The 27,756-nt window shown below is 37.4% G+C and overlaps 1 protein-coding gene across 3 annotated transcripts in view; it reads left to right on the forward strand.

The window, feature by feature from the left end:
- Positions 1 to 27,756, forward strand: part of fmn2b (formin 2b) — a 287,893-nt gene that overhangs the window by 232,088 nt on the left and 28,049 nt on the right. For all 3 annotated transcript variants that reach the window (XM_039737958.1, XM_039737959.1, XM_039737960.1), the window contains 2 exons: positions 5,871 to 5,922; positions 15,057 to 15,206. In XM_039737958.1, the coding sequence (XP_039593892.1) occupies positions 5,871 to 5,922; positions 15,057 to 15,206 (202 nt within the window). The remainder of the gene's footprint in view (positions 1 to 5,870; positions 5,923 to 15,056; positions 15,207 to 27,756) is intronic.

Genomic DNA, 27,756 nt, shown 5'->3' on the forward strand with positions numbered 1-27,756 from the left:
CATATCATCACTTTATCAAAGATTTCCTTGTGGACTTATCATCTATTAGTATGTGAAAGACTTTATTTTTAATTCCACTAGTTATCGTTTTCATGATTAACACTGTCAGTACTAATGCCATGATCATTAGTGTTCACACAGTTAGTTTCCACTCCACGTAACTGTTGATGTGGATGGTGGAGCCTTGTCTTTTCATCATTCTACAGTGGTGTGAAAAACTATTTGCCCCCTTCCTGATTTCTTATTCTTTTGCATGTTTGTCACACAAAATGTTTCTGATCATCAAACACATTTAACCATTAGTCAAATATAACACAAGTAAACACAAAATGCAGTTTTTAAATGATGGTTTTTGTTATTTAGGGAGAAAAAAATCCAAACCTACATGGCCCTGTGTGAAAAAGTAGTTGCCCCCTGAACCTAATAACTGGTTGGGCCACCCTTAGCAGCAATAACTGCAATCAAGCGTTTGCGATAACTTGCAATGAGTCTTTTACAGCACTCTGGAGGAATTTTGTCCCACTCATCTTTGCAGAATTGTTGTAATTCAGCTTTATTTGAGGGTTTTCTACAATGAACCGCCTTTTTAAGGTCATGCCATAGCATCTCAATTGGATTCAGGTCAGGACTTTGACTAGGCCACTCAAGTCTTCATTTTGTTTTTCTTCAGCCATTCAGAGGTGGATTTGCTGGTGTGTTTTGGGTCATTGTCCTGTTGCAGCACCCAAGATCGCTTCAGCTTGAGTTGACGAACAGATGGCTGGACATTCTCCTTCAGGATTTTTTGGTAGACAGTAGAATTCATGGTTCCATCTATCACAGCAAGCCTTCCAGGTCCTGAAGCAGCAAAACAACCCTAGACCATCACACTACCACCACCATATTTTACTGTTGGTATAATGTTCTTTTTCTGAAATGCTGTGTTCCTTTTACGCCAGATGTAACGGGACATTTACCTTCCAAAAAGTTCAACTTTTGTCTCATCAGTCCACAAGGTATTTTCCTAAAAGTCTTGGCAATCATTGAGATGTTTCTTAGCAAATTTGAGACGAGCCCTAATGTTCTTTTTGCTTAACAGTGGTTTGCGTCTTGGAAATCTGCCATGCAGGCCGTTTTTGTCCAGTCTCTTTCTTACGGTGGAGTCGTGAACACTGACCTTAATTGAGGCAAGTGAGGCCTGCAGTTCTTTAGACGTTGTCCTGGGGTCTTTGTGACCTCTCGGATGAGTCGCCTCTGCGCTCTTGGGGTAATTTTGGTCGGCCGGCCACTCCTGGGAAGGTTCACCACTGTTCCATGTTTTTGCCATTTGTGGATAATGGCTCTCACTGTGGTTCGCTGGAGTCCCAAAGCTTTAGAAATGGCTTTATAACCTTTACCAGACTGATAGATCTCAATTACTTCTGTTCTCATTTGTTCCTGAATTTCTTTGGATCTTGGCATGATGTCTAGCTTTTGAGGTGCTTTTGGTCTACTTCTCTGTGTCACGCAGCTCCTATTTAAGTGATTTCTGGATTGAAACAGGTGTGGCAGTAATCAGGCCTGGGGGTGACTACAGAAATTGAACTCAGGTGTGATACACCACAGTTAGGTTATTTTTGAACAAGGGGGCAATTACTTTTTCACACAGGGCCATGTAGGTTTGGATTTTTTCTCCCTAAATAATAAAAACCATCATTTAAAAACTGCATTTTGTGTTTACTTGTGTTATATTTGACTAATGGTTAAATGTGTTTGATGATCAGAAACATTTTGTGTGACAAACATGCAAAAGAATAAGAAATCAGGAAGGGGGCAAATAGTTTTTCACACCACTGTATTTTCCTTTTCTAGAGTGGATTGTATGGTTTGTGAAATGATCAGACTTGACACACTTGAAGGTTTGGGGCAGCCACCCTTATAATACCCCTGGCTGCGATATGTTTGAAAAACCAACACTGTTGTGCATTCAATGGAGTCCAAACAAGATCTGTCGAATGGTTATGATGGCGGCTTTAAATACCAAGACTGGAAATGATTTATGGGAACCAGAAAATGACCACCTTCTTATGTCGTAATCGGAAGAGACGTTGTTCTAGGTGCCAGAACCGTTAGTGATGTCTTCATAAACCAGTCAGACAGGTTTTCCTGTGTCTGGTCTGCAGAGATAACGAAAGAAGGCTTAGCGTACCCCGCCACCCCCGGCCTGGTGTGGAATTATCCTTACTTGGTCCATACAAGTTCCTCTTACTCGCACATGTGTGACATGTGTTGCATGGTTTGTGCATCACGTGTTGCATCCTTGGGTTTTTTTGCATGTCTGCTAATAGGCCTTTGTACTAAATCTGTCAGATCTCCTGGCCTCACATGGTTGGAGGTTTGAGGGGTTTAGTGCTCTTGAGTCCGCTGTGTTTGGGTTTTTTTTTTTTTTTTTCAGTTTTACTTCCAGCTTTTTGAAAAGGTGTGGTAGTAGTTATCTGGACCACGAGGATACGGTTTTAATACCGTTTTTTGGGGAAAGTTCGATTTTGCTGAGACACTTTTTTGACATTTGTGAGTGAACGGTGGCTTTTGACAATTCTTGTTTTTCTTTTCTTTTTGTATTTACTGTTCTTGTAGCTTTAGGCTTTTAAGCTTCTGCTGCATTAGTATATTTAGTACTTTACCAAAATTAGGCATATATTTTGGGGAAAAACTCTTCAAAAAGACCAATTGAAACAATTAAATATGTTTCTTAGATTTCAAGTCAGCAGACACATTAAGACATTCATCATTACTGTACTATTTGTATATTTTTATTTTTTTTTCTTTGAAGGGTTTTTACACAAATGTTCTTACATATAACAAATTTATTCAGATCAGTATTCTCAAGTTGTAAACTGGAACATTTCTGTAAGGCAGATATGCTGCCTCATAGCTACATCCACACTCATTAAGTTTTGCAAAAGTATCCTCCCTCTTGTGTTTTGTGTCACGATAGAAAATTCTTTTTAAGCTATTAGGTCTTTTCTGCCACTGAAAAACCTCATGAAGCATATTTGCTGTAGCTGTCCAGATTGCTGCTAGCTGATTTTATTTTATCAAGTTTCATTACAATATTATTTCCCTACCAACTTCCTCCCTCCTCAGTTGGCACCACTTACCATCTATGAACATTTCCATTCTTTTGTTTCTTAGTTAAACAATGGATCTGTAAACTTGTTTAAACATTTTAATGGGCAGGAACAGATTTCTGTGCCGCCAGTCCTAATGGGCCTGTCAAATACTCTTAATCCGGGCAAACAGTGTTGGTATTTTATGTGAATTTGGAGCTCCTGTTATCCATTGCTGTCAAACATTTTGTAAAATATTAACAGGCTTTTAAAAATATTTCATTCATAGTTCTCTTGGGTCACATTTAATCTGTTATCACTTGCATGTCTTTAACTTGCTTTACAATGGTGTGTTTATGTTGACATGCATTTACATGGTAACACATACTTGTATATCTCAAGTAGTAGGACTGAAAACTTGAGAGCAGGAAATGCGAATGCTGAGCTTAACTGAAGTAAATAATTTATCGTGCTGGTGCTGATTTAGAGAATACTGTTTTTTTACAGTATGTATAGCTATGTAAAGTGTAGACCTTTCATGTATTCGGAGACATTGCTTTTTGTTGCTTGACGGTCAAAGATGTATTTGGTTAAGCTGACCTGTGAAACATTCTTTCAATTTACAGTATTACTGATTTGCTTCTTGCATCATACAGTATATGATATGTGAAATGAGTAGACCTTGACACCAAAAGAGGTTTGGGACATTCACCTGTACACTTGACTAAGGCTGCAAGAACTGGAATTTTGGTAACACAGAATTGCACAGGTTGAGACCAAAACAGAACTAAATAAAAGGCGGAGGTTGTCTTGCTTTTAAGGCAGGTCGGCGGAAGTGATATCAACTAGGTGGGAACCGGAAATGTCGTCGGAATCGGGCAGAGTTTCCCGTGTCTGGTCCTCAGAGAAAAAGAGTTTACTGCATCCTGCCACACCCTGGCCTGGTGTGGCATTACCTTCTTTTGGTCCTTCTAGCTGCCTCCAATGCGCATTTGTGTGACAGATATATTGATATGTTTATTCACACTTTTAGCTCTGACTTTGCCTAAGATTACAAGATATCCATAAATTCTTTAGCTAGTGGCTGCTAAGTCAACAGATGCAATCCAAATCATTTTAACCATTTTCTAAGTTATTGGTCATTTATGGTTGTTTTGTTCTTCGGATAACAATAGATGTAACTCTTTTTTGGCTTTGTTAAAAAAAGCAACTTTTATATTTGCATTTCTTAAAGAAGTCACCACAGGATGAGTACAGATGGATACACCTGCTAAAGACTAAATTGTCCTTTTAAAGGATGTGCGATTCTTTGCACCTGTGTGTTTACATGACAAGTTGGTTGCAGTCAGGCTGGAAAGAAAGTTTGGTAACTCTTTAGGTACTGCTCAAATGCACCTACAGTATTACTCATCTGTTACTCTTACTATGATGTGATAAGACTTTCATATATAAACACGTCTTTGGGTCTTCATAACACTTACAAAGCATCAGTAAAATGTTTATTAATCTCTGCATGTGACCTACTGTAGTAACAAAACATCACTTTGGAGAGGTCTGAAGTGGTTTAACTAAGACACATTTTTCTCAAAACTACATAGTTAGTAAAAGACCTGTGAATCCTTTTATATTATCAAGACTTTTGTACTCTCATGCCAGTATGCGACCCACACTGCACAGAGATGAATAACCGATCTACTGATATTTAACAAGAGTATAGAAGACCAAAAGAAGTCTTTGTTAAGGTCTTCTTACATAAAAGTAAATGAGTAATAGATGCCTTTTTGCAGTACAGTACCTAAACTAAGTTTAATGTTTTATAAACTGCAAGAGCAAGGCAGTGTTTAACCTTAGATACCTTACCAGAGGGGTTAAATAAGTAAAAGATGTTACATTTTCTTCTTACTTAAAAAAAAAAAAAAAATGTAAATTATGAATGGAAACAGCAAGTTGTAGTGTGGTTAGCCGCCAGTCTCACAGTTCCTGCAGAGTCCTAAATTCAAATTCTGACCCTTTCCATGTTTGTGTGGAGTTTGCATGTTCTCAATATTATTTGTGTGGATTTATACCTAAATTCTCCTTTTTTCACACATTCCAAAAATGTTTCTGAATAGTTTAGTTGGTGACTATATATTAGACCATGTATATGTTGAAAACGTAACTGTGCCCTGTAATGGTAACTATTGGGATGCACCAGTTTAGCCCAATGTCGCCATTTCCACAACCTTTTAATTGTCTAAGCAAGTTAGGAAATTAATGAAATGGTTTATAGAAAACGATTCTCTAAAACACTAGTGACTTTTGCTTAAATTTCTTTGCATAAAACCAGTTTATAATGTATGTTCATCACTGTACAGACCCATTAAAAAATGTTAGAGGTGGTTATTGTATGTTTAAGACATTTGTTAATTTCAGATTCCTGTAATTAGTTTCTTGAAATAAATCGGGGGTCTGTCAGACCCTCTATGATTTATATAAAAAAAAAGCATCTGATAGTTTGCCACAAGCTCATTGGTAGTGTCAATTGAAGTTGTTGAGGAATAGAGCTCAAGTATTTGTATCAAGTATAGACTGTCTAGCCTTGAGTAGAGTAGCTTGTGTCTTGTCATTCATAAATGATCATCACAATGTCCCATGCGTGTGTGTGTGTATATATAATTTTTGATACTGAAGGCTTAACCAACTAAAAACCAACAGTCAGAGCTAGAGACTACTGTTTCAGCACTAAAAATCGATTATTGTGTTATAAATGTATTATCTGTAAAGTCAGGCCTTCTTAACACTTCAATTATATTTCTAATGCAGCTAAAGTTGATCTGGAGGCTGAAGAAAAGCAGTTGACTGATGCACACAAAAGGTAAGATATGCCTTTGGCTGAATTAATCATGTGGGTTAATGTTAGATTTTATTATATTGTTTGTTTTACTGTCTGCTACTTTTTTATTTTAAATATTATAAGGGTCCATTGTCCTTATGTAAAGGAATTTGTATTTTTGATCTTTCAGTATCGCTGTACATATTTAAGTCTGTTGATGATATCACCTAGAGCATGGTGTAAATCCAGAGTAGTTTTTTTTTTAAATAACTATGCTGATGTATTATATATAGTGTATTTCACCTGTGGTGTGACACAACCGATCCCAACACCACTAAACTGAAAACAATAATGCATGTAGAAAGCCATCAGTCAGGAAAATTCCAAACATATTGCACATATGCTGAAGATTTGATGGGAAAAGACGAGAGTAAATTGAAAGCTTCATAGTGATACAAATCCTGGAAAAAAGGGAATAGAGTAGCCTTAGGGACCCATGGAGATCTCCTCTTTACTCAGCAGTAGATCTTGTATTTTGTGATTTCAATGACCTGAGTTTGTATCCGTCAGTACCATCTCATGAAAGATAAAAGCCTGGAAAAGGATCATCACTGCATGATAAAGTGCAGTGAATACACTTGACTTGAGCATTCCTAGTTTTCATCCTCTTTCTCTGTACGTTTAGCATTCGTTTGCTCAGAGGTTGATGTGCTTGCTGCTTCCTGAGCATATCTTCTTTTCTCCACCTCTTTTGTTGGCATCTTTTTGCATTAAAACTGATTAAGTAAGTGTTTGTACTGCAGTTACTTAGTAAGTTTTCCTTAATTTTTCACTTAAGCTGGCACTTAAGTCTTCAATCTGCCTCAAGAATTATTTAAGATATGAAGCGGTAGGGAAAGTGACGGTGAAAGTGGTAGGGATGAGAACAGCGCCCGTACACATGCACCGCACTGCCACCCTACTGGCCATTGTTGAGAGTTGATTCTACAATAAAATAAAAAGAGGAATAACCTTGGAGGTCAATCATCACCCCAAAAGCTGATAGTAAATGTAGCATAGTATATGTGTGCCAAATTTCATGTCAATAGGTCAAACGGTTTGCAAGCTACAGGTGATTTAAAATCCTGGACAGACAAACGAACAGCCACGGTAACGTATTGTATATAAATATTCTTCAGTCAGTCTAGGAGTTAAATATAAATATAATAATGTGTCAAAGATGAGAAAAGAGCCACAAAAAGATTTGGGGCAGCCACCCATATAATGTTTCCTGGCTTCAAATGAAAGAATTTTTATTACAGATTTGTACAGGTTCAAGTCCAAAATAGAACTAACTGGTGAGGCTGAGATGGTGGGCGTTTAAAGTGCAGCAGACGAAGTAAGATAATTATGACCGGAACCGGAAGTGACATCATCGGTCTCGTAACCAGAAGGGGCGTCTTGGAGGCCAGGCGAAATTTCCCATAATGGGTCTGTAGTGGGAAAAAAGAAAGGATCAGTGCACCTCTTAACCCTCAGTCTGGTGTGGAATTACCTTTCTTCGAACCCTTTGGCTGCCTCCCATGCACACGTCTGTGACAAACGTTTAAAACGTTACTTTGTTTTCTACTTTTGCAGTCAGTCTGTAGGATTAATATTAGCACATATTGTGACACATTGTGTCCCATTTGTGATTTTAGTCCAGTGTGCTGTTCTACAGTTCTTCTCGATGACTTTAAGAATATGGCAGCAGTATAGAAACACAGCTGTGAATTGCTATTTACGCCGACTTTTGGACACTTGTATTTGCCTTTTCCTGCAATGGCATCTCTTTCTTGAAGTACTGTATTTAGACAGCAGGGGAGTATTGTTTTCTGAAATGGCAGTAAAGCCTGCAGCCAGTCCTGCCTTATGAAATGGAAATCTAAAGCCTGTTCTCTGTGACATCTATCTCCGACTGCCCTACAGGAAGCGTCTATAACACTGCTGCCAAAAGAGATGGCGTTCATGAGTTTAGATTTATAAAAGATGTCAGCTTTAAGAAAAAAAAAAACAAACTGCAGCTCTTGTCATTGTGTACCACAGGTCTAAAACATGTTTATGTCTTAAAAAAAAAAAAAGTTATTTTGGCAGAAGCAGGAAATTTGAAGATTTAGATCTGGACTGATAATGAATATGCCTTAATCATGTTAATTAGATGTCTGCAGCATGTGCGGACGCAGCTCTTTTGAAATGTGCACAAATGGCAAGTTAAAAATAAAGATGTAATCTTAACAAAAAAATGCTGTTTGAGCTACTTTTAATGTCACTGATTGACACAGTTGTAGTTTTCTTGTAACTGAATACCTTTTATCTATTTTTCTGCAGAGAAAATTTATTTGCCATTTTCAGACAAAACAGTGTAATCTCTGTAGACAGAGGATATATATGGAGCATGTTTAAGGTATACACTCAGAAAGCCATGAGCGAGAGTGTAGACAGACTGTCTGTGAGCAGCAGGTCAAATTAAGTCCAGTATGGTTATGGAAAATATAAGGGGACTGAATGGCAAAGTGTGTACTCTTGGTTTTTAAGACTTCTAACCCCCCTGTACCTGAAACTCCTGAAAAGAAAGCATGGTATTTTAGTATATTTACCAAGAGTTTTATACCTGAAAGTTGAATTTTTTTAGTAGCTGGCGTTCCACAGAATTTTCATTAAGTCTCTGGCTTGTAATGCTATGGTTTATGGCACATTCTTCTATTAGGCTATTTATGTATAATCTTTTGCAAGCAACTAGTTAAACATTTTGTACTTGAAAGCTATTATAATGCTATTGTGAATCATCAGATATTCCACTCCGCATGTAGTGCTTTCACACTTAGCATAATTTGACAGAAATTTAAATTAGTGATGCAACTATTGAGGAAGACTCTTTAAATGAATGTGGTTTTTGTGAAACATAAAACAGAGTATAGTTTGTTTATTCCTTTGTTTGGCATTGCAGAGGAAATTCATTGATCTTAGACTTTCTTGTGCTTGATAATTGAATCCAGATTTAAAAATAATGATGTGTAATTTCTGTACACTGGGCAGAGTTGCATGACTGCTGCCAACAACTGCGTTCCTTTCACAATTGTCTGCAATGTCTTTGTTTGGGTAGGCCGTGTGGTGACATAGTGAAAGCCCTGGCTTCTAAACCACATTACCGTTAGTTCAGTTCCCACCTCTGATCCATTGTCTGGCCCTGAGTATAGTCATTTAATGTGCTGGTGCCTTCATGATTTAAATAAATAAAACCATGAGCAGATGTGCTCTGTATTTGTGCTTGTGAATACCATTCAAAGGCACTATATTATAAAATGGTTTGTTTTTTTTAAGGAGGTCACAGTCAAATATATTATAAAGAGAAGTCAGCCTAGAGCAAGTCTTAACACTTCTCGACAAACGGGTATAATTATTGTGACAGTGATTTACATTTTTTAAATTTTGCTAACATATGTTAGAGCTATAGTTAACAAATCTGGGAAAACAATCGCAATGTGAATACCAAAGTAAATATTATAAATGACCAAGAGATACAATGTTGACCCTCTTACTTAAGAACAGCCGTAAGTTAATGTATAGTAGTATAATAAAATAAAAACCAAACTTCTGTAGTAATCCCTGCCACACTATGTGAACACACAAGATCGTGCCTGTTGTTAAACCCCTGGGACAGTCTGCATTGATGGGGATGTGTTGTTGAGAGTGAGTAGTTTCAAAATTCTCAGTCTCTACATGTCAGAGAAACTAAATCGGTGACAAAGCACAACTGTTATTATTTATTTATAAAAAAAAATAAATTTAAAAAAGCACAGAGGCACCTTCACTTCCCCAGGTGCTTGAAGTGTGGTATGCACAAACAAATAATGGTGAACATCTAGCACAGCACTACTGAGAAGGTACTGACGGAAGGAATCGCAGCCAGGTATGGGAACACCACAGCCCAGAGAAAGAGGGTAGTGTAGCAGGCACAGCGGATCACTGGACCATCCATATGGACCAAACACCGCAGAGATGGGTCTGATGCAGAGCTGTGCAACTCCACTCTTCTTGGGCACAATCCGTTTTCCAAACTGGCCGGAGGTTCACTAATATCAAAGCAAGCACCTCTCAGTTCAAGAACAGTTTTTACCCATCTGCAAGCCGCATTCTTAGTAATATGCACGGTTGAAAAAAGTAAACTGTATACAAACATGCATTAAACATTCATCAACATACTACCTAGTAATGGTAGAGTTCTGTTTTGTATTTGCACTTGTTTTGTCAAGTTTTGCGAATGGGTGACACGTGTTTTGTTTCATGTCCCTGACTGGATGGTTCAAGTAAGATAGCATGATACTCCTGTGTAAACTTACAAGGAAACTCCATTTTTGAGTGCCATTTATGGAATAATTTCCAGATTGGCTCTTATGGGGGCTGTTTTTTTTTTTTTAAAACAATATTGTACTAATCAGTTAATTTTGTAATACTTCAGAACTGTCTGTAGCAAAAATACTTTTAGGTGTGTTTGCATATATACATAGCTTCCCTATAGAGTTTTTCATTTTATTTTACCAACTTTTGCATTACAGCTCCTGGAGCCTTGCTTCTTTTTGTGGTCTCATCTCTATCTTCAATGTTCTTACCCATGTCCATCATGTGGGGTTTCTACAGATTCCCTGGTTTTCATGCATATTATAAATATAGAGAAGAACGTAATCACTACCTCTGTCGTAGAGACGTATGAGGGAAGGGGTGAGCATGAATATGTTCTGTCAAGACTGTTTTCATCTCTGTGGCCAATGCTGACAAGATGGGCTTTAGCTCCTTGCTTCCCAGTAATAATGGATTTGAGTTCAGAAAAGATGGGTGGAGATAATCTGTCCATTGGTGTCCTCATTTATATGGTTATTTAATAGTCTGTGAGCCTTAGTGCAACACCCTTCTAGTCTATGCTGTTTTGGAGTACAAACATGTTTCACACCACACGAAACTGCTTGCTGAGGGTCCTACAGTGAGCCAAAAGCAGAAGTGATTGTGTGACTTTTTTGAAGTCTGACTCCTTGGCCATTAAGACACATTGCTCTACTTTTTACTGTTATCTCTGAATAATAAAGAGAGATAAACAGTCTTTAAAAAATCGTTTGACAATACATTTTCTTCCATACTAATGTCAGAGATATCTAAAATAGATTTGAACCAGCAATTGGCACTACCTTTGTAAACACTTGATTAGCAAACATCAACTTCTTATTTATTAAACTGATGGAAATATCATCATTCATGTAGAGATTATGGAGTCCCACAGAGGCAGGCTTTGTCACATTGCCAACCTTCAACATGGTATTATTTGAATTGCCTAATCTTAAACAGTTCTTTTAGAAGTATGTTTTTGCTTTGACCTGGCTGGTGAACCCCTTCATAAGGTTTAGCACATTACTGCCAGTTATGGAACCAGTTAGCATTTTGAAACAGTGCTAACAGTTCTCAGGTCACTCTTTTACTATATTTGGGTCATTCAGCATGTAAGCTAAGCTTATTTTGAATGTACTAACCCTCTGAAGGTGAAGGCTCTCTAGTGTGAAGCTTATTTTGGCTTTTAGCAGCGTTTGACCTTGCTGGTGCCATTAGGTAATTCAGTGGTACTTGAACTTATCAGAGTACGTATTTTTTTAAAAATTTAATCCTAACGCTCAGCAAACACCAAATATCACCTCAAAGATAGGAAAAATATGCACCTTCACTTATTCATAAGGTGCTACAAAATCATGATGAGTTATTTCTGAAGTATTAAGTTTTTTAACTGCAAGGTACAGACTGATAGCCTTTAAAATCAGAACAGTTTTAGACGTGCTCTTTTTTTGTTTCCTGAAAATTTTTGTACACGAATGCTATATCTCATACTTTTATAGAACTTTAGATTTTGTACAGTGTAGAGTTTTGCTTTGGGGCATCATCAAACTGTCTTCTAAACTGATAAAAAATGGAGATTTTTAACATAGTTTGAGGTTTTCTTTCTCCAGTTATGCGACAAGAAATCTATGCAGCATATTTTAATATCTTCAGTGCATTTTATGTACTGTAAATGTTGTATGTCTGTGCCTTTTTAATTTAGGCCTGGATGTTTTCTGTTCAAGACCCAGTGTCTACCATTTGTTTAGCACACTTTCTATCCAGTGTGACTTCAAAGTCTAATAGTAATAGTTTAGTTTTAAAATATTTGCACAGTTGGAGCACTGGCTGGTTATTTATTTCAGAATGACTCATTTTTGGTTGTTTAACTGGAATCTTCATGGTTTGCTTTTCAATGGCTTGTCTAATACATTGCAAGACATACATTATCAGCACAAGCTTTGCATAGTTTCATAGACTATCCTGGCAGCATTTCAGCGATTAGGTTAACTAATAAGAAAGGTGGTGGATTTCACGTTTGTTCTTCATCAAAAAGTTATCACATTCTTTTTATGAAATATTTTTGTAAGAACGAGTTATATTAACAGCAATAATACACCAATCAGCTACAGCATTAAAGCCACTGTCAGGTGAAGTGAATAAAATAAGCTCATTGCAGTGGCACCTGTCAAGGCAATTCTTGTGGGGTGTTCCCGGTACACTGTGGTTAGTACCTACTAAAAGTGGTCCAAGGAAGATCAAGCAGGGGTCAAGGATGCCCAAGGCTCATTGATCCTTGTTTGCTGTGAAGGCTGGCCCGTCGGGTCAGTCCCACAGAAGAGCTGCTGTGGCACAAATTGCTGAAAAACTTGATGACCATGAAAGACAGGTATCAGAATACACCATGCATCGCAGCTTACTGTGTTTAGGGCTACAGAGCCACAGACCAGTTAGAGTGCCCATTCCAACACCAGTCCACCACCAAAAGTGCCTACAATGGGCATGTGAGACTCAGATTTGGACCATGGAGTAATAGAAGAAGATAGGATTGGTCTGATGAATCACGTTATGTTTTAGATCACGTGGACGTCCAGGTAGTGCATAGTTTTCCCGGGAGAGAGATGGCAGCAAGAGGTATTATGGAAAGAAGGCAAGCTGACAGAGGGAGCGTGAAGCTGTGAATAATAATCTGCTTGGAAACCTTGGGTCTTGACATTCATGTGGATGTTACTTTGACACACACCAAAAGATTATCGTAGACCATGTACACTACCATGGTAGTGGTATTCCCTGATAGCAGAGGCCTATTTGAGCAGGATAATGCACGCTGCCATACAGCAAAAATTGTTCAGGAATAGTTTGAGAAACATGACAAAGAGTTCAAGGTGTTAATTTGACTTCCAAATTAGACACATCTGAATTGGACCGAGCTTTTGTGGGATGTGCTGGGAAAAACAAGTCCGATCCAGAGAGGCCCCACCTTGCAACTTGCATCTTAATGGATCTGCTGCAACTGTCTTGGTGCCAGACACCACATATCACCTTCAGAGGTATTGCAGAGTCCATACCTCAGCGAATCAGAGCTGTTTTAATGGCACAAGGGGGACTGGGCAGGTGGTTTTAATGTTATGGCTGATCAGTGTAGAATGCAATTAATATGTTGATAAAATACTTTAAATAACTGCTTTTTAACAGTAATCTACAATGTCATACAGTTAAAAATGTAGCCTAAATAGCTTTCATAGATAGCAAATTACAATTGAAGAGATGCAAAAATGGCATTGAGTCAAGTGTATTATTGGTGGTCTGTGACTAATTGCTATTCAGTTTTCTTCAACAACATGTTGTTGAAAGTATACCAAGTATAAAGTATACCCAATAATTACAAAGAAAAATAAGTTTCCCATCTGGCTATTAATATTAGTTAAAGCACAGTAGTTCTTTAAGATTGAATAAATAGGATCTTGGAAAGAAACTGATTTATAGTATGACAGGAATATCAAAGAAGACACTAATCTTAAAGATTTAAATTTAACTCTCAAGATATATAGTAACAACTGTAACCCCATACTCAGTCTTTGTTGTACGTTTTACTGCTGAGCAGCTGTTCTAGCCCGGCACAAGCTTTAGTTCTGCTTCATGTTTGCTATGTGCAGCATAATTAGTCTCTTCATGTACTGTAGGAAATGAAAATCACAGCATGGTTCTTATTGAATGGGTGGCTGCGATCTTCTGCCCCAATATCAGTCGCAGTTCTCTTTCTAAACCCACCCTGTGTGTGTATTGACTAGAGAAGCTGCAAAATTCCTGTGTAATTAATCTCCAGGTTGATAACGTCGATATTTTTCAATAACAATCTGCAGATTTTAGATCAGCCAATTCAGTCTTATATATGCTTATGTATTTGTTTTCCTCGTCCATTCTTTCCAGAATAGTGGCTTTGTTTGTTTTTTTTGTTTTTTTTTTTTGGGGGGGGTGGGGGAGTCAGGAATTAACTTAGCAAAAGAAGCAGGAGAAGGGTGCTGTTGTATGAGCTGCTTGAGCGCTCACCCCCTTTTCGTGGCATTGTATTGGAGATCCAAGTGGAGAGGGTGGATGAGTAAAAAAGGAAAATCTAGAAATTGATGTAACTGCTGTCAAGGTAAAATTGAAACAGGATACTATTTCGCAGCTGAAGTCTCACAAGATGTTTCTTTGTTTTAAGGTAGAAGGATTTGCAGATTTTACAGTGCTTTTTTTAATTGGAGAGTTTAAAATTTCATAACCTTGTATAACATGATCTGTTAGAAACATCTCAACGAAAATGAAACTGTCTTAACAAATTTCTTTGAAGAATAAGTGTACCCAATTTCAACAGAATCGGTCTACTCTGGGCCTCTGAGTTGTTGTAATAAATCAGACAGACAGATAGGGCTATTGCAGTAGGTGCTTCTCATATTATATGCAAACACAACTAAAAATGGATGGGAGATGTTTGTATTAAGCACTACACCCCCACTCTGCTAAAGGTCTTTTTCCCCATGCTCATAAATAACTTTCCTTGATAAAAAAAATAAATAACACATTTATGCAAGCACTTTAGTTTTTGTCATGCCAGCTCTGTGTATGTTTATTCAGAATTTCGTCCAAATGTCCTTACGGTGTTTAGCGACATAATGAGACAATTTAATTCTATATGTAAGTTATTAAATCATGAATTTAAATATATATTCTATTTTTTAAATTATACCAATTCCTCCAAGTCTGTTTTTTGCATTTTTGAAATATTTAGTGTGAAAATTACTTTATCATTTTTATTGCAGCTTTTTGGAACTGACAATGTACTTTTCTGTAAAACCCAAAATGGGAGAAAAAGAAGTGTCTCCGAATACATTCTTCACAGTTTGGCATGAATTTTGCACAGATTTTAAGGATTTGTGGAAAAAAGAAAACAAACTTATCTTACAAGAAAGGTATGTATTTTTTTGGTTTTGTATAATTCTTTGTTTAGGATTATTTCTCTAATTTGCCCATTTGACTGACACACCCAAAACTACTGTGGGAGTAAGTAGAGGGGCAAGAAGAGGTGATTCTCTCAAACTAACCATACAGTCATAGTTAAGCAAAAGGAATAATTCTTGTAGACATCCTGCAAAAATGAATGTGGTGCCACCAAGTCTATCTTTGTTTTTAGATTTTTTGAGATTTATGCAGGCCAGTGTTCCCAATTGAATTGTGGTTTTTAGTTGTACTTGATCTACATGCGTATACACACTATTGGCTGGGTGTTTTAACATTCCCACAAATTCCTGCTGCTGTATGCTTTTTTTCCTTATTTTTTTTTTTCATCTGACTTTTTTCCTTTGTAATGCAGACTCAAAGTTGGAGGGTATTACAGGTCTGCCTACCTTTCCTGGTAATGTCATTAAGGGCACAGCATTTTGGCAGCTGCTTCGACTTCTCTGAAGAGTAATGTTTGGCAATATGTGCCACCATAAATGTTTGATCTTTTATACTTTCACACAAGCCTGTATATCAATGTGCCCTTTTATCTTTTCATAACAGAATTTGTTTCTTTAAGTGTTTTGGATCTCTTCCAAGGTGCAGATTTTAGAATGAAACACTTTTCTCACAGAAAGCATTTGAACATAATTAACACCTATCTGCCATTGTCTTAATTTACACAAAGCGATGCACTTGTATTGGGGGCCCATGTTTGAAAACTTGGATGAAAGATACCCAAATGATACTGTTTGCCTCAGCTAGTGGATTAATTTAGGTTTACTGAAATAAAATTGCATTTTGTGTTTGGCCAAAAATGGCTGAAAATAACACAGAATTGCTTTATTTTCAAATTTTTTGAGAGGATTTTTTTTTTACTTATGTGTGTTTTACTTTTTGAGTCTATTAGTATCATAATGTGCATTTTTTAAAAATCATGTTATAGGTTTCAGATACTCTTTTGCGAAATCTGTTTAAAATTGTTTGGAAGAGTAAAGTTCTATGTAATGTCATTGTGCCTGCTCATATTGCCTTGAGCATTTTAATCGTGCATTTCAAAGTGTGGTCCTGGTCTGGATCCACTTTTAAAATAGTTGTGCTTTATTTTGGGTGTACCCCAGACGGTTTTACAAGCTGGACTTGTTAGTCATGTTAATTATTTGTATTAAACATTACTTTTTTTAAATAACAGTTTGCGAGGATGAAAGCTAGGTAATTGAACAGGGGGAGTCCTTTGTGGTGATAAAGGCTATCTACAATAAAAAGTCACTGTTCATGCACTCTGGAATCTATTGCGCCTCTCATAGAAAGTACATTAATCATTAACACTAATTTAAATTCCATTTTCTTGGTTTACTTGCATTTACAAGTTGTACCCTAAATCTTTTTTCCTCCACTCCCAGCAGTACTGAACATCTTTTGGGGTGATGCCCATTCTTGTAAGTGTCACCCATCACCACCACCACCTCTAAGCCACAACACCCCTCCCCAACTCAGTTACTGCCCACTTTTTCACTCCGTCATACTCCACTTGCCCAAACTGCCTTAGACTGTGTCCCCTCAGCACAACACCTGTTGCCTACATACCAGGTCTTCCTCTTAACTCTGCATTTCACTTCCTTTCTTTCCATGACACACCATACTGTACTGACCATTTCCTTTGCCATTCTCCCTAACTTGCTCCAGTTTTACCGCCTTCAGCTATGTGTCACTCCCATACATGCTACTGCAATTTATAAATTTCTCCCTTCAATGTCCGAGAGGCTTCTTTACTAGAGTGAAGGATCAAATCAAAGTTTGGAAGATGAAATCTAAGGATTTTTTTTTAGAAGTGGTGCACACAACATTCTGAGGCTGATATTTGTCCTTAGCAGATATGTCATGTTTCAATATTGTGAAAGACTAGGCCAAAATTTCACCAACAAAAAACGGAAAATTGGTCTGTTGCTTTTTGTGACATTCCAGATTTCTTTAACAAAAAGTTAAACTAAACTAAACTAAAAAAAAAGAAGCTATACATTTACACTGGCTGTTGCAGACTCAAACCAAATGTATTGTTTTATTGTATAATAGTTATTTTGAGACGCAGCAAGGCTTGAACCTGCAACCTCTTGATTATGAGTCAGTAGTTCTTACCGCTGTACTGCCAAAGCAGTCGTAACAGTGAAGTACACTAACCCGATTTCTTTTTCTTTGGTTAAAGTCTTGAATAAAAGCGCACTTTTTTTGTTATATTAGTACCTTTTGTGAAATTGCTTATTTGATATTTGGACTTCAGTCTTCACACATTATACACTTCAAATTTTGTCATTAGTACTAAAACATGAAAAAAGTTTGTCTTTTGGGTATGTGTTCAACATTTCTGTCATGCTGCACTTGCATAGATCTTTGTAGACAACGAATACACATGAAATGCATGTGTTCTAAATAACAATATATTATTTAGCCAATACAGCTCTCGGTACCCGACTCCTAGATAATCAAGGCTTGAGGTGGGAGAGCTTTTTGCTGTTTCTGTGGAGGTGGGAGGATGGAATAGCAGGCTGCTTGTGTTTATCGACATATTTACAAAACAAAAGACGCTGACAGAGAGGTGCGAATGGATTTAAGCTGGGCTGGGTTTACAAGTTTTTTCGTAGGTGTTGGTAATTCTAGTGCAAAATGTCTCAGAATGAACAGCCTCTGGATAACATTTCTAACCTTAACAGATGTTTTGATCTGCCATGTTGGAGTGTTAAAAATGTGCTGCGCTGTGGGACATCATGATTACAACCTGGTCATTATACTAATGTATAGCAGTGAGAATGTTCTCTTGTCTCACCTAAAATTTACCACAATTTTCCTTTACTGAGAATAAAACTTGCATTATTAAGACTACACCATTTCAGTAGTAATAATAAACATTTTTTTCTCATATTCCCTCTTTTACTCAAATTTATCTAGAACTGCAAATTCTTCTGGTAGCATTTATTATTTTTCTAACCACTTTTGAAGTGGAAAAGCCCAAGTTAGAGATACAAAGTCATCTATATAGATGGAAACCATTTGTCATCCGCATTTCATCTGAATTTGGTGACCCTCTGCACAGTAACACAAACAGGAAATGGTTCGTTTGCAATGATGAAAGATATATTTTTCCTGTACCATGGCTTTGAGAAAAACTCTAATGTACATATTATTTGTACAAAACATGGCTTCAAAATTTCATTACAGATGTGGCATCTCGTCCACACAGCCTTGTAAATAATAATTTTTTGACTCGGGTGGTATATGAATATCGGAGGAATGCAGTTAGCCTCTTTACACGGATTGCTGGTGAGTAGTCCTAAAAAAGGACCATTTGGCTTGTTCAGCTCCCAATTCTGCAATGCTGTTCAGGTTTTCAGCAGCAACCCCTGCTCCCAGTTGCTTTATCCACTCACAGATGCTGCCTAGCTCCTTCTCACTCTCCTAATCCAGGATCAGAGCCAACCTGCATGCCATATTAACTCCAGACTTCATGAGCTGACCCAACATCTGAGGCTTGCTGGTGGCCGTGTATCTGAACCAGTGGGCTTTTCCAGCTGAGAGAAAATATCAAAGTGCTGTCTAAATGCTGTATCTGCGTCACGTTTTTCACAAGGCTGCTCTATAGCCGGATTCTCCAGGTATTCCCGACCTCTCGGGCAGTTCTTGGCCACCTGAGGATTGTGTCTCTCACAGGCCCAGATCCAGGGGTTGCTACACTGTGTAGTCTTATTCAGCTATTCAAGAGTTTCCTGCAACTGGGGTTGATTGATGATACCTTTTAAGAGCTCTGATGATGAGGTATGTATTTTACTACTCTGCTTTTTCTTGGTGGCCCATGCTGTTTTCAGTGTTGCGTTTAGTGCCACATTTGTGCACCATGGTCAATTAATCTGAAAGCAACTGAGGCTCAAAAAGATATTTTTCTTTTAGTTTATTATAATTCCCTTTGTTTAAATGGTACTTTTTTCTGGAATTTTAAATTCTTAGCACCAGTACGTGTGTTAAAATTTGAGATACTCTTTGAAAAGAAGGTACACAGTGAAATGAACAACATTATGGTGGTGTTTACCAGGTTTCTGTCAATGAGATTGAAGGCACCGTGTAGTGCTTTCTGTTGGATTTTAGTTCCAAGTGGAATTTTTTTCATCTTTTGAACTTGAATTTCCCATAACTCTTACCATATGTTTAATAGTAGATTAAATCTATTTCATTAAAATTCATTGAGAAGTGGAAAGCTGGAGAAATGAACCAAATCTATTTTTTTAACCTGAAGAATAAAAAAAAAAAAAAAATCTATTTTAGTGTGATGAGCTGAGGGATAAGCGATTCAAAAGTAAACATTCGAACAATGTAGGTAAACAATTTAAAAGCCTTAAAAAGTATTCTACTGTTTGTCTTGTAGGTAAGAGTAACATGCTCCTCTTAATTTATCTCTTTTTTCTCTCCCCATTAAGAAGGAATAAAACTTGTTTGAAATAAGTTTGGACTGAACCAGGTCAGAAATTAAAATAAATATATTTTTGTTGCTTTAACCTTTTACTAACTTGCATTCCTTAAGCGGAATGTGTTCTTTTTAACACCGCTTCCCCACCCCCTTCCATTCCCATGTTTTGTTAAGTATTCCTAGAATTCTCCTACAGCGAGGCTAGTCATCTTTTTACAATTGACCAGCAGGAACAAACAAGAAGTTTTTAAAAGTGATTACATTCAACTATCATTTAAATCCAGAAATACTGTGAAGCTTGCAAAGATTTAGTTCACTATTTAATACGTTTACTGCAGCAATTTCAGGTTAATATGAAAAACATAATATTGAGTGGAAAGTGTAAATTGACATTTTTTATTTATAGGCATTTCTATAGAAAAATGACTAACCTTTATATTAATTTTTGTATATGCCATCGTTTCCTATGTCAAGGCTGACATTTGGGTGTTGCTGTCTGCATTGTTTGTGCCTACGTAAAAGTGTTGTGACTGTCGTTTTGGATTTAGTCCGTATTTTTCTATATGGTGTCCTCCTGAGCAGTTAGTAGGTTTAAAATAACATGAAGATTTCAACAGTCAACGGAAAGAAAATGAAGCAATTCGGATGCTGGAAGAAAAGGTGAATTTGGTCAAAATTGAAAAAAGCACTACTGTAATTTGCAGTTGTATACCAGCAGACTAGTTTTGGAAAATGAAATGTGTAGTGTAAAGATGAAATGAGAAACAGGTAAAACGTTGGGGCACCATAGGTGACCCTGTTTAATGTCCATTTGTGAAAAGATTAACAAAACAACAATGCACATAAACATCACTAGTGACATATACAGGTAGGCTCTTCACAGCCACAGAAAATTCCTTCCAGGAGGAAATCTAGATCTGCCCGTCGGAGGTCTTGTCCAGTATGATAATTGGGGATTTGTACTGGAGGAAGCAGAAGCAGCGGGCTGATGAATCAAAAGAGAAAGTGATTCCAGTAATCTTCTGGAGAGTTCTCCTCCATTCTAGGGCAAATGAAAATAGTGTTAAAGATTGAGTCTGTCAGGGAAGATGTTCAGTAAATAAAGAATTGTCTTGAGTTGCCTTCATAAATGAAATTCAAAATGGGACGTCTCTTACTACAAGCTTGAAAGAATTGACTTCACCCTACCAGGCAGAATAAGAATTTAAATTAAAGTTGTTTACGTGTCATGTGAATTATTTAAATTTAAACCAATCAGCACATAGATAAGTAGGTATGATATTAGGATATACCATTTATTTGATATTATGTAAAGGAACCAAAATAGCTAACATGTTAAGCCTTTGACACACACACTTACCTCTAAAGAGAAACTGTAATTATCTTATTGCTTTCTTGGTTACTTGTTCAGAACACAATGGGTGCTGAATATTTTGGTTACACAGGAAATTCACACAGAAATAAATAAAACGCAACGTTTTTGTGCAAAATGTCACACCCAAATCCTTCCCCGTAAGCATTACAGTCCAACCCAAAACCATGCAGCACATCCGATGCTCACGTCCTTGTCAGTTTTTACTTTATAAAAGCACTGAAAATGTGAACTTAAAATCGATTTTGCAGAAATCATTACCAACCTCCATGGCACAAGAGTAAAGGAGCCATGAACGGCTTCTTCACCAAAGACTTCCCAGGTTGAATGATAAAATCCACTCTGTAGTGAAACTAAACTAAAATGCTGGATTAGAAAAAATTTAGGATACTGGAGTACTGGAAAAATATCACGAACAGATAAACTTCCACCAGTCAGAAGGCAAGTTAAAGCCCTGTAAGAGCAAACTGTTGATTCTTCCATGGTGGGTGCAGTGCCATATAAGAACATGGTTTGCTTGTTTTATGCAACCTCTGAATTGCTCACTTATTTTTATTAATGATGCAAATAATGTTGTTAACACCAGAATGATTTCAGAGGTATGCTGCAACATCTTGTATGCCTGATTAAGAAAATGAGTGCAGAACCATTGGTCCATGTGCCATCGTACAGTAGAACAGTTGGCCAGAAAACCCCGCCAATGCAACCATGGACTTTATCAGGAGAAAAAAAAGTGTAAAATTTTAGGCTGGCCAAATCAGTTTACTGATTTAGCTCCAATTGAGCATGCATTACTTTCACTGAACAGCAGCCAGAACTAAGTGCCTCCCTTAAATCCACTCTCTGCTACAACCAGCACCACCAAATAACACAAATGACATCTCAATATAAATATACAGTAATTAATTATACATAATTAATATTGTAGAATATTCAATGTATCTTTCAAATAAGCCTAATATGACAATACGTTTTACATAATATCGAAGTAACTTCTAAATGTTAGATGCAAAGGTGACCAATTTAAATTCAACAAATGTATGCAAAAGATTGCATTAACCAGCTGAGTTATTGCTCTCCACAATTATTTTGCTGTAGGAAAGCAGTAAAATTTTAATAGCCTTTGCATGCTTAAATCCAGCCTATTACCAAGACACGCTTAGTTTAAAAAATCTGATTTGTGTGGTATTTTTACGCCTTTTATAAAAGGTCTTGCACAGTTTGCTTCATTCCACAGATTCTTACAAAGGAAGTCTCTAGGGCTTTAAAAATCCATAAAGAGAAATTAAATAGTCTTTTGAACAAGTATAAGCTAGGGAAAGTGTGGCTTTGGCCTCGCTGTGGTTTTGCTTTTCTTTAATCATCGGTGCGTGTAAACCAATTGTCAAGCAGAAAGTTTTGGTCTCTAGGATTGTAAAGTGTGGTATTGTGTAAAAGTTTGCAGTTTTTGTCACATATGTCCTTGAAACAGTGGAAAAAATATAGAATATTCTACCACTGTGACTGATAAATCTCATTTTCTCCATTTGTAGCCAATGCCCTTGTGGCCTTAATACATTACACCTGCAGTATGTCTGCCATTTCATTTGATATAGTTTGCTTTTGTTTAATATTTTGCATATACTCTGTCTCATTTATTGTGTACATTTCCTCTTGGCAACATATTTCAGCTTCTATGTCAGCAGCTAGTAAATTGCTATGGACTATGATGAACTCTGCATTTTACCACTTCTGTGTTAGCTGGTGGGACAGATGATGTTTGTCTGAAATCTCCTACATTATGAAAAAAACATTTAACGCAGCAGCCTTTATTTTTTAAATTTTATATTTAATTCTTTTTTCTTTAAAGTACAATAGACAAAAAATCTAATTTATGGATAAACTTTTAACTTAAATTCTATTGTAAGATTCAGCGGGTTGGAAAATGGATGGATGGAGAATAAAACATTATATCAGCCATTTTACATGCTGCTGCAAACCTGTATGTATGTCACCTGTTAATACAGTATAGGCTCTTCGATGCATTTCCAAAGATGTTTAATCCAGTCCAGGGCAACAGAAACTGGAGAATAACCTGTGTACAAGACAGGATGTAACTGTGCATAGTTAACTACTTTGTTGCAGAACACACTGCATAGAATTTAATATTGTCAGTTCATTTTAGGTTACTGGTGACCTAAAAGTAGATATTACCATTTTGGGTATCTTTAAAATGGCCCACCATTGCTTTTACATTTTCAAATATTTATAGAAAATCCAGATGTAACTTGTAGAGGTACCCAGTGGTATTCCTCTTAATTGGTTTCTTTAGCATCCTTCCACAGAACTTGCTTAGTGTAAGACTGTGAAGCGCACACTTGAGGATGGTTAAGACATCTAAAACTATTGCACATATACAACTTTCTTTTGAGGACGTACATTAATATGCAGTACACACACACACACACACACACACACACACACACTGAATTCAGAAAGTATTTGGGCCCATCCACTTTCTGCACACTTCATGCTATAGATTTAATTTTGAATACAGTATATACTCGCGTATAATTCGGGTTTTGAAACCCGAAAAATCGATCATAAAATCAGACCCCGACTTATATGCCCATTCAAAAATGCAACACTTAACATTTTTTATTTCTTTAACATCTTCTTGCTTCCTCCAATCTCACATCGGTTTTTCAGACGCATCAAATTTTGTTGCAGCAGCGCAGTTACCAATTTCTTTCGTTACTTCAACGACATTTAATTTAAAACCAGCTTCATTCTTCTGATCGAACGCTCCATCGTAGATAAGGGATGCTTTTACGATAAAGGTGTATGAGGGTGTGAGATACAAAAAAAAAAAAAATACATGCAAACATTGCTTAGAATTAGTTTGGGTACTACTGTGTGGTCACATAGGCACAATAAAGAGAGAGGTTAGGAGCACACGCTGATACAGCGCATTGCCGCACCCACATAAAAAAAAGCAGTTTGCTCCGTGGTTACTTTCTCAGGTGGGCGTTAGCATGTCATCATCTCTTGGACCAATAGCGTGAATTTCTTCATTCGACTTTTACAGCTGACATTATAAAATACCAGAAATTATACGATAAAATGAAGTTCCGACTTATCCATGGGAGACCTTTGTGCTAGTATACACAGTAGATAATTTTGCAGTTTTTGCACAACAGTACACATTCAGTAACCCATAATGATAGATAGATACTTTATTAATCCCAAGGGGAAATTCACATACTCCAGCAGCAGCATACTGATAAAGAACAATATTAAATTAAAGAGTGATGACAATGAAAGTATAACAGACAGACAATAACTTAGTATAATGTTAGCGTTTACCCAATAGAGTGGAATTGAAGAGTCATATAGTGTGTGGGAGGAACGATCTCCTGTCTGTCAGTGGAGCAACACAGTGACAGCAGTCTGTCACTGAAGCTGATCCTCTGTCTGGAGATGATACTGTTCAGTGGATGCAAGTGGATTCTCCATTATTGACAGGAGCCTGCTCAGCACCCATCGCTCTGCCACGGATGTCAAACTATCCAGCTCTGTGCCTACAATAGAGCCTGCCTTCGTCACCAGTTTGTCCAGATGTGAGGCATCCCTCTTCTTTATGCTGCCTCCCCAGCACACCACCGTCAAACAGAACATCTGCAGCATCTTATTGCAGATGTCGAAGAACGCCAGCCTTCTAAGGAAGTATAGTCGGCTCTGTCCTTTCTTACACAGAGCATCAGTATTGGCAGTCCATTCCAATTTATCATCCAGCTGCACTTCCAGGTATTTATAGGTCTGCACCCAGTCACCTCTGATGATTACAAAGTCTGTGAGGGGCCTGGTCCTCCTAAAATCCACCACCAGCTCGCACCATTTAACAAAGTCCTTGATTAGGTTCCTATACTACTCCTCCTGCCCACTCCTGATGCAGCCCACGATAGCAGTGTCGTCAGCAAACACGTGGCAGGAATCCGAATCATATTGGAAGTCTGATGTATATAGGCTGAACAGGACCGGAGAAAAGGACTAAATTGTTCTATTTCAAACAACAAATGGGAAAGAGGAATCATGAAAGATCCCTGGGTCAAAGTGACAAAATAGGTCCTTAATATTTCAAGACTTTCAAAAAAACCAAGAACAAAAGCAAAATTGAATTGACTTAAACATTAAAATCGGTCAATATTCTAAAACTCTAATTCTATTAGCAAGCCAAAGTTCAAAAACCTGAAAAGTCAGGAAAAAATACAATTTATTGATATGGGGCCTTTCCTGTGCTCTAAGCATTTTGCAAATTAGTTTAACAGGTACAAACCGCATAATAGCACAGAAGAAGATCAAATTAGTAACACTGGATACAAACCAATGTTACACCTTAAGCTCCAAATAATATATTAATACATAAAGCACAAAGTTCTGAATTAGAATAAGAAAAAAGAGGAATTAGACAAAATACAAAAACACGCAATTCTAGAAGAGGGTCAAGAGCAAATAACAAGGTTACTTGTAGGAATATCACTGAAGATGTTACATTGCCCACAAGAGTGACCAACTATAGGGCAGAAATTTTAACTGATTCCATAGTTCAGTTGCATCTGTTGTATTAGGAGGACAATAAAGAACAATTAGTAAGGTATGTAGGACTGGATATTGAAATCCTCAAAAAAAGAGAGAGACAATAAAAGAAGTGTTCACTAATGTTGCAGGGAGATCAGGTACATACTTAAAAAAAAAAAAAAATAATAAATACATACTCCACAGAATTTAAAATACAAAATGAATAGTAAACAATATTCAGTAAGAAATTGTATAGAACAAAGAAAACCTATTATATTTTCAAATATAACCAGATAACAAAAGTTTTAAATAAAACGAAAAAACCCACTTGTGTCTGGGGTAAACTTAAAAGTTGAACTTAATTCTTGAGACTTGGTAGAAAGGCAATTCAAAAATAAACTGCGTAGACATGGGTGGGCCTGTAACGTACAGACTTCATACACACAGTGGTGGGCTTTACACCACTGAGGAACTGACCTGATAACATATTTCTTTTTAAATTTTAAGTCTCTACACAGAATTCTTTATAACTATTAAAATATGTAATGAAGAACAGTTGAACATTAATAAACTAGCATTATTTTTTATTTGTTTATTTTTCTTTTTTCAATCTTTTTTTTCTTCATATATGGAAGAGAAGGTCTGTAATACGGTTTACATATTTGCAGCTGGAGATCCACAAAGGGAGAGAAAAATGAATCACGTATCATAAAGTAGTTTTTATTCCTGAGCTTTCAACCCTTCCCAGGGGTCTTCATCAGAGGGTAATACTTAGACTTACAAGAATCAAAAAGCAATATATAGCAAAAATTACATGCGGAGAGGTGGCTAAGTCAGTGTGATTCTTATTGGGTGTAAAGTTTTGTTTATTACGAACATGTTCTTAATTAAGTTTGCATATGCTGGATTTATGTCCAAGTGTCTGTTGATGGCGTTCTCATTTGATAGCCAATATTCAGCCAGCTCTCTGGCACTTTTAGTACTGGCATTATCCTCTGATGAAGACCCCTAGCAGGGGTTGAAAGCTCTGGAATAAAAACTACTTTATGATACGTGATTCACTTTTTTTTTTCTCCCTTTGTGGATCTCCAGCTGCAAAAATATATATATATATATATATATATATATATATATATATATATATATATATATACATACACATACACACACACACACACTCCACACACACAGGTAGTCCCCAGGTTACAGACATCTGACCTACAACATATGAACGGGGCCACAGCTACGATGCATGCGTCTCAGTAACATCCGCTTCGTCATCTACGGCCTGGAGACGCTGCAAGCGGTGGCTGGATGGAGGCTGGAGGGGGGGCAAGCGGCTTCACTTCACGCCCACCACACACAGCTCGATGGGTGGCTGGTAATGCTGCAAGCAGTGGCTGGAGGGGGGCGATTTCGCTGCTCGCACAGTGTAGTGTTCCTCAAGTGGCTCCCAGCGGCAAGTGGTTTCACTGCCCGCCCACCACACACCGCTGCCCTGTTCGTTCTCGTTGGGTGGCTGGTAATGCTGCAAGCAGTGACCCGGTTGTGGCTGAACGGAGGCTATTGAGGGTGAACGGGGCAGCGGGGGGGTAGCATTGTAGTGTGTATCGGATGGCTGCCTATTGAATGGGGGCGATTCACTACCCACATTTGGCCGCATCGTGTTCGTTCTCGGTGGGCGGACGCTGCATGCACCATACTGTAGTGGAGGTGACTATGAGGTGGGCTGGTAATGAAGCACGGATGTCTGCCCCCATTCATTCTCAATAGCAAGCCTGCTTGTACTGTTACGGACATAGCAGGAAGTTGTCTCTTGTCAGTACATCAGACGTGTTGATGACTGGTGCCTTCCTGCTGTGGTAGCGTGTACAGTGCTGTGCAGAAGAGCTCATCTTAATCTTTTGTCTTCACCCTTCAAGAATGTCTCTGAAACACAAATCTGATGCAAGTGCTGGTGATACAGTAAAGAAGAGAAAAACCATCACCATTGAGAATAAAGCAGAAATAATAAGGTCAGAGAGAGGTGAAACTTCATCATTCATTGGCAGAGCACTTGGTTACAGTTGGTCAACAATAGCTATTAAATTTATGTACCTGTTCTGACTTACATACAAGTACAAACCTACAGTCCCTATCT

This window comes from Polypterus senegalus, chromosome 16 (genome assembly GCF_016835505.1).
Source record: "Polypterus senegalus isolate Bchr_013 chromosome 16, ASM1683550v1, whole genome shotgun sequence".
NCBI classification, from domain to species: domain Eukaryota; kingdom Metazoa; phylum Chordata; class Cladistia; order Polypteriformes; family Polypteridae; genus Polypterus; species Polypterus senegalus.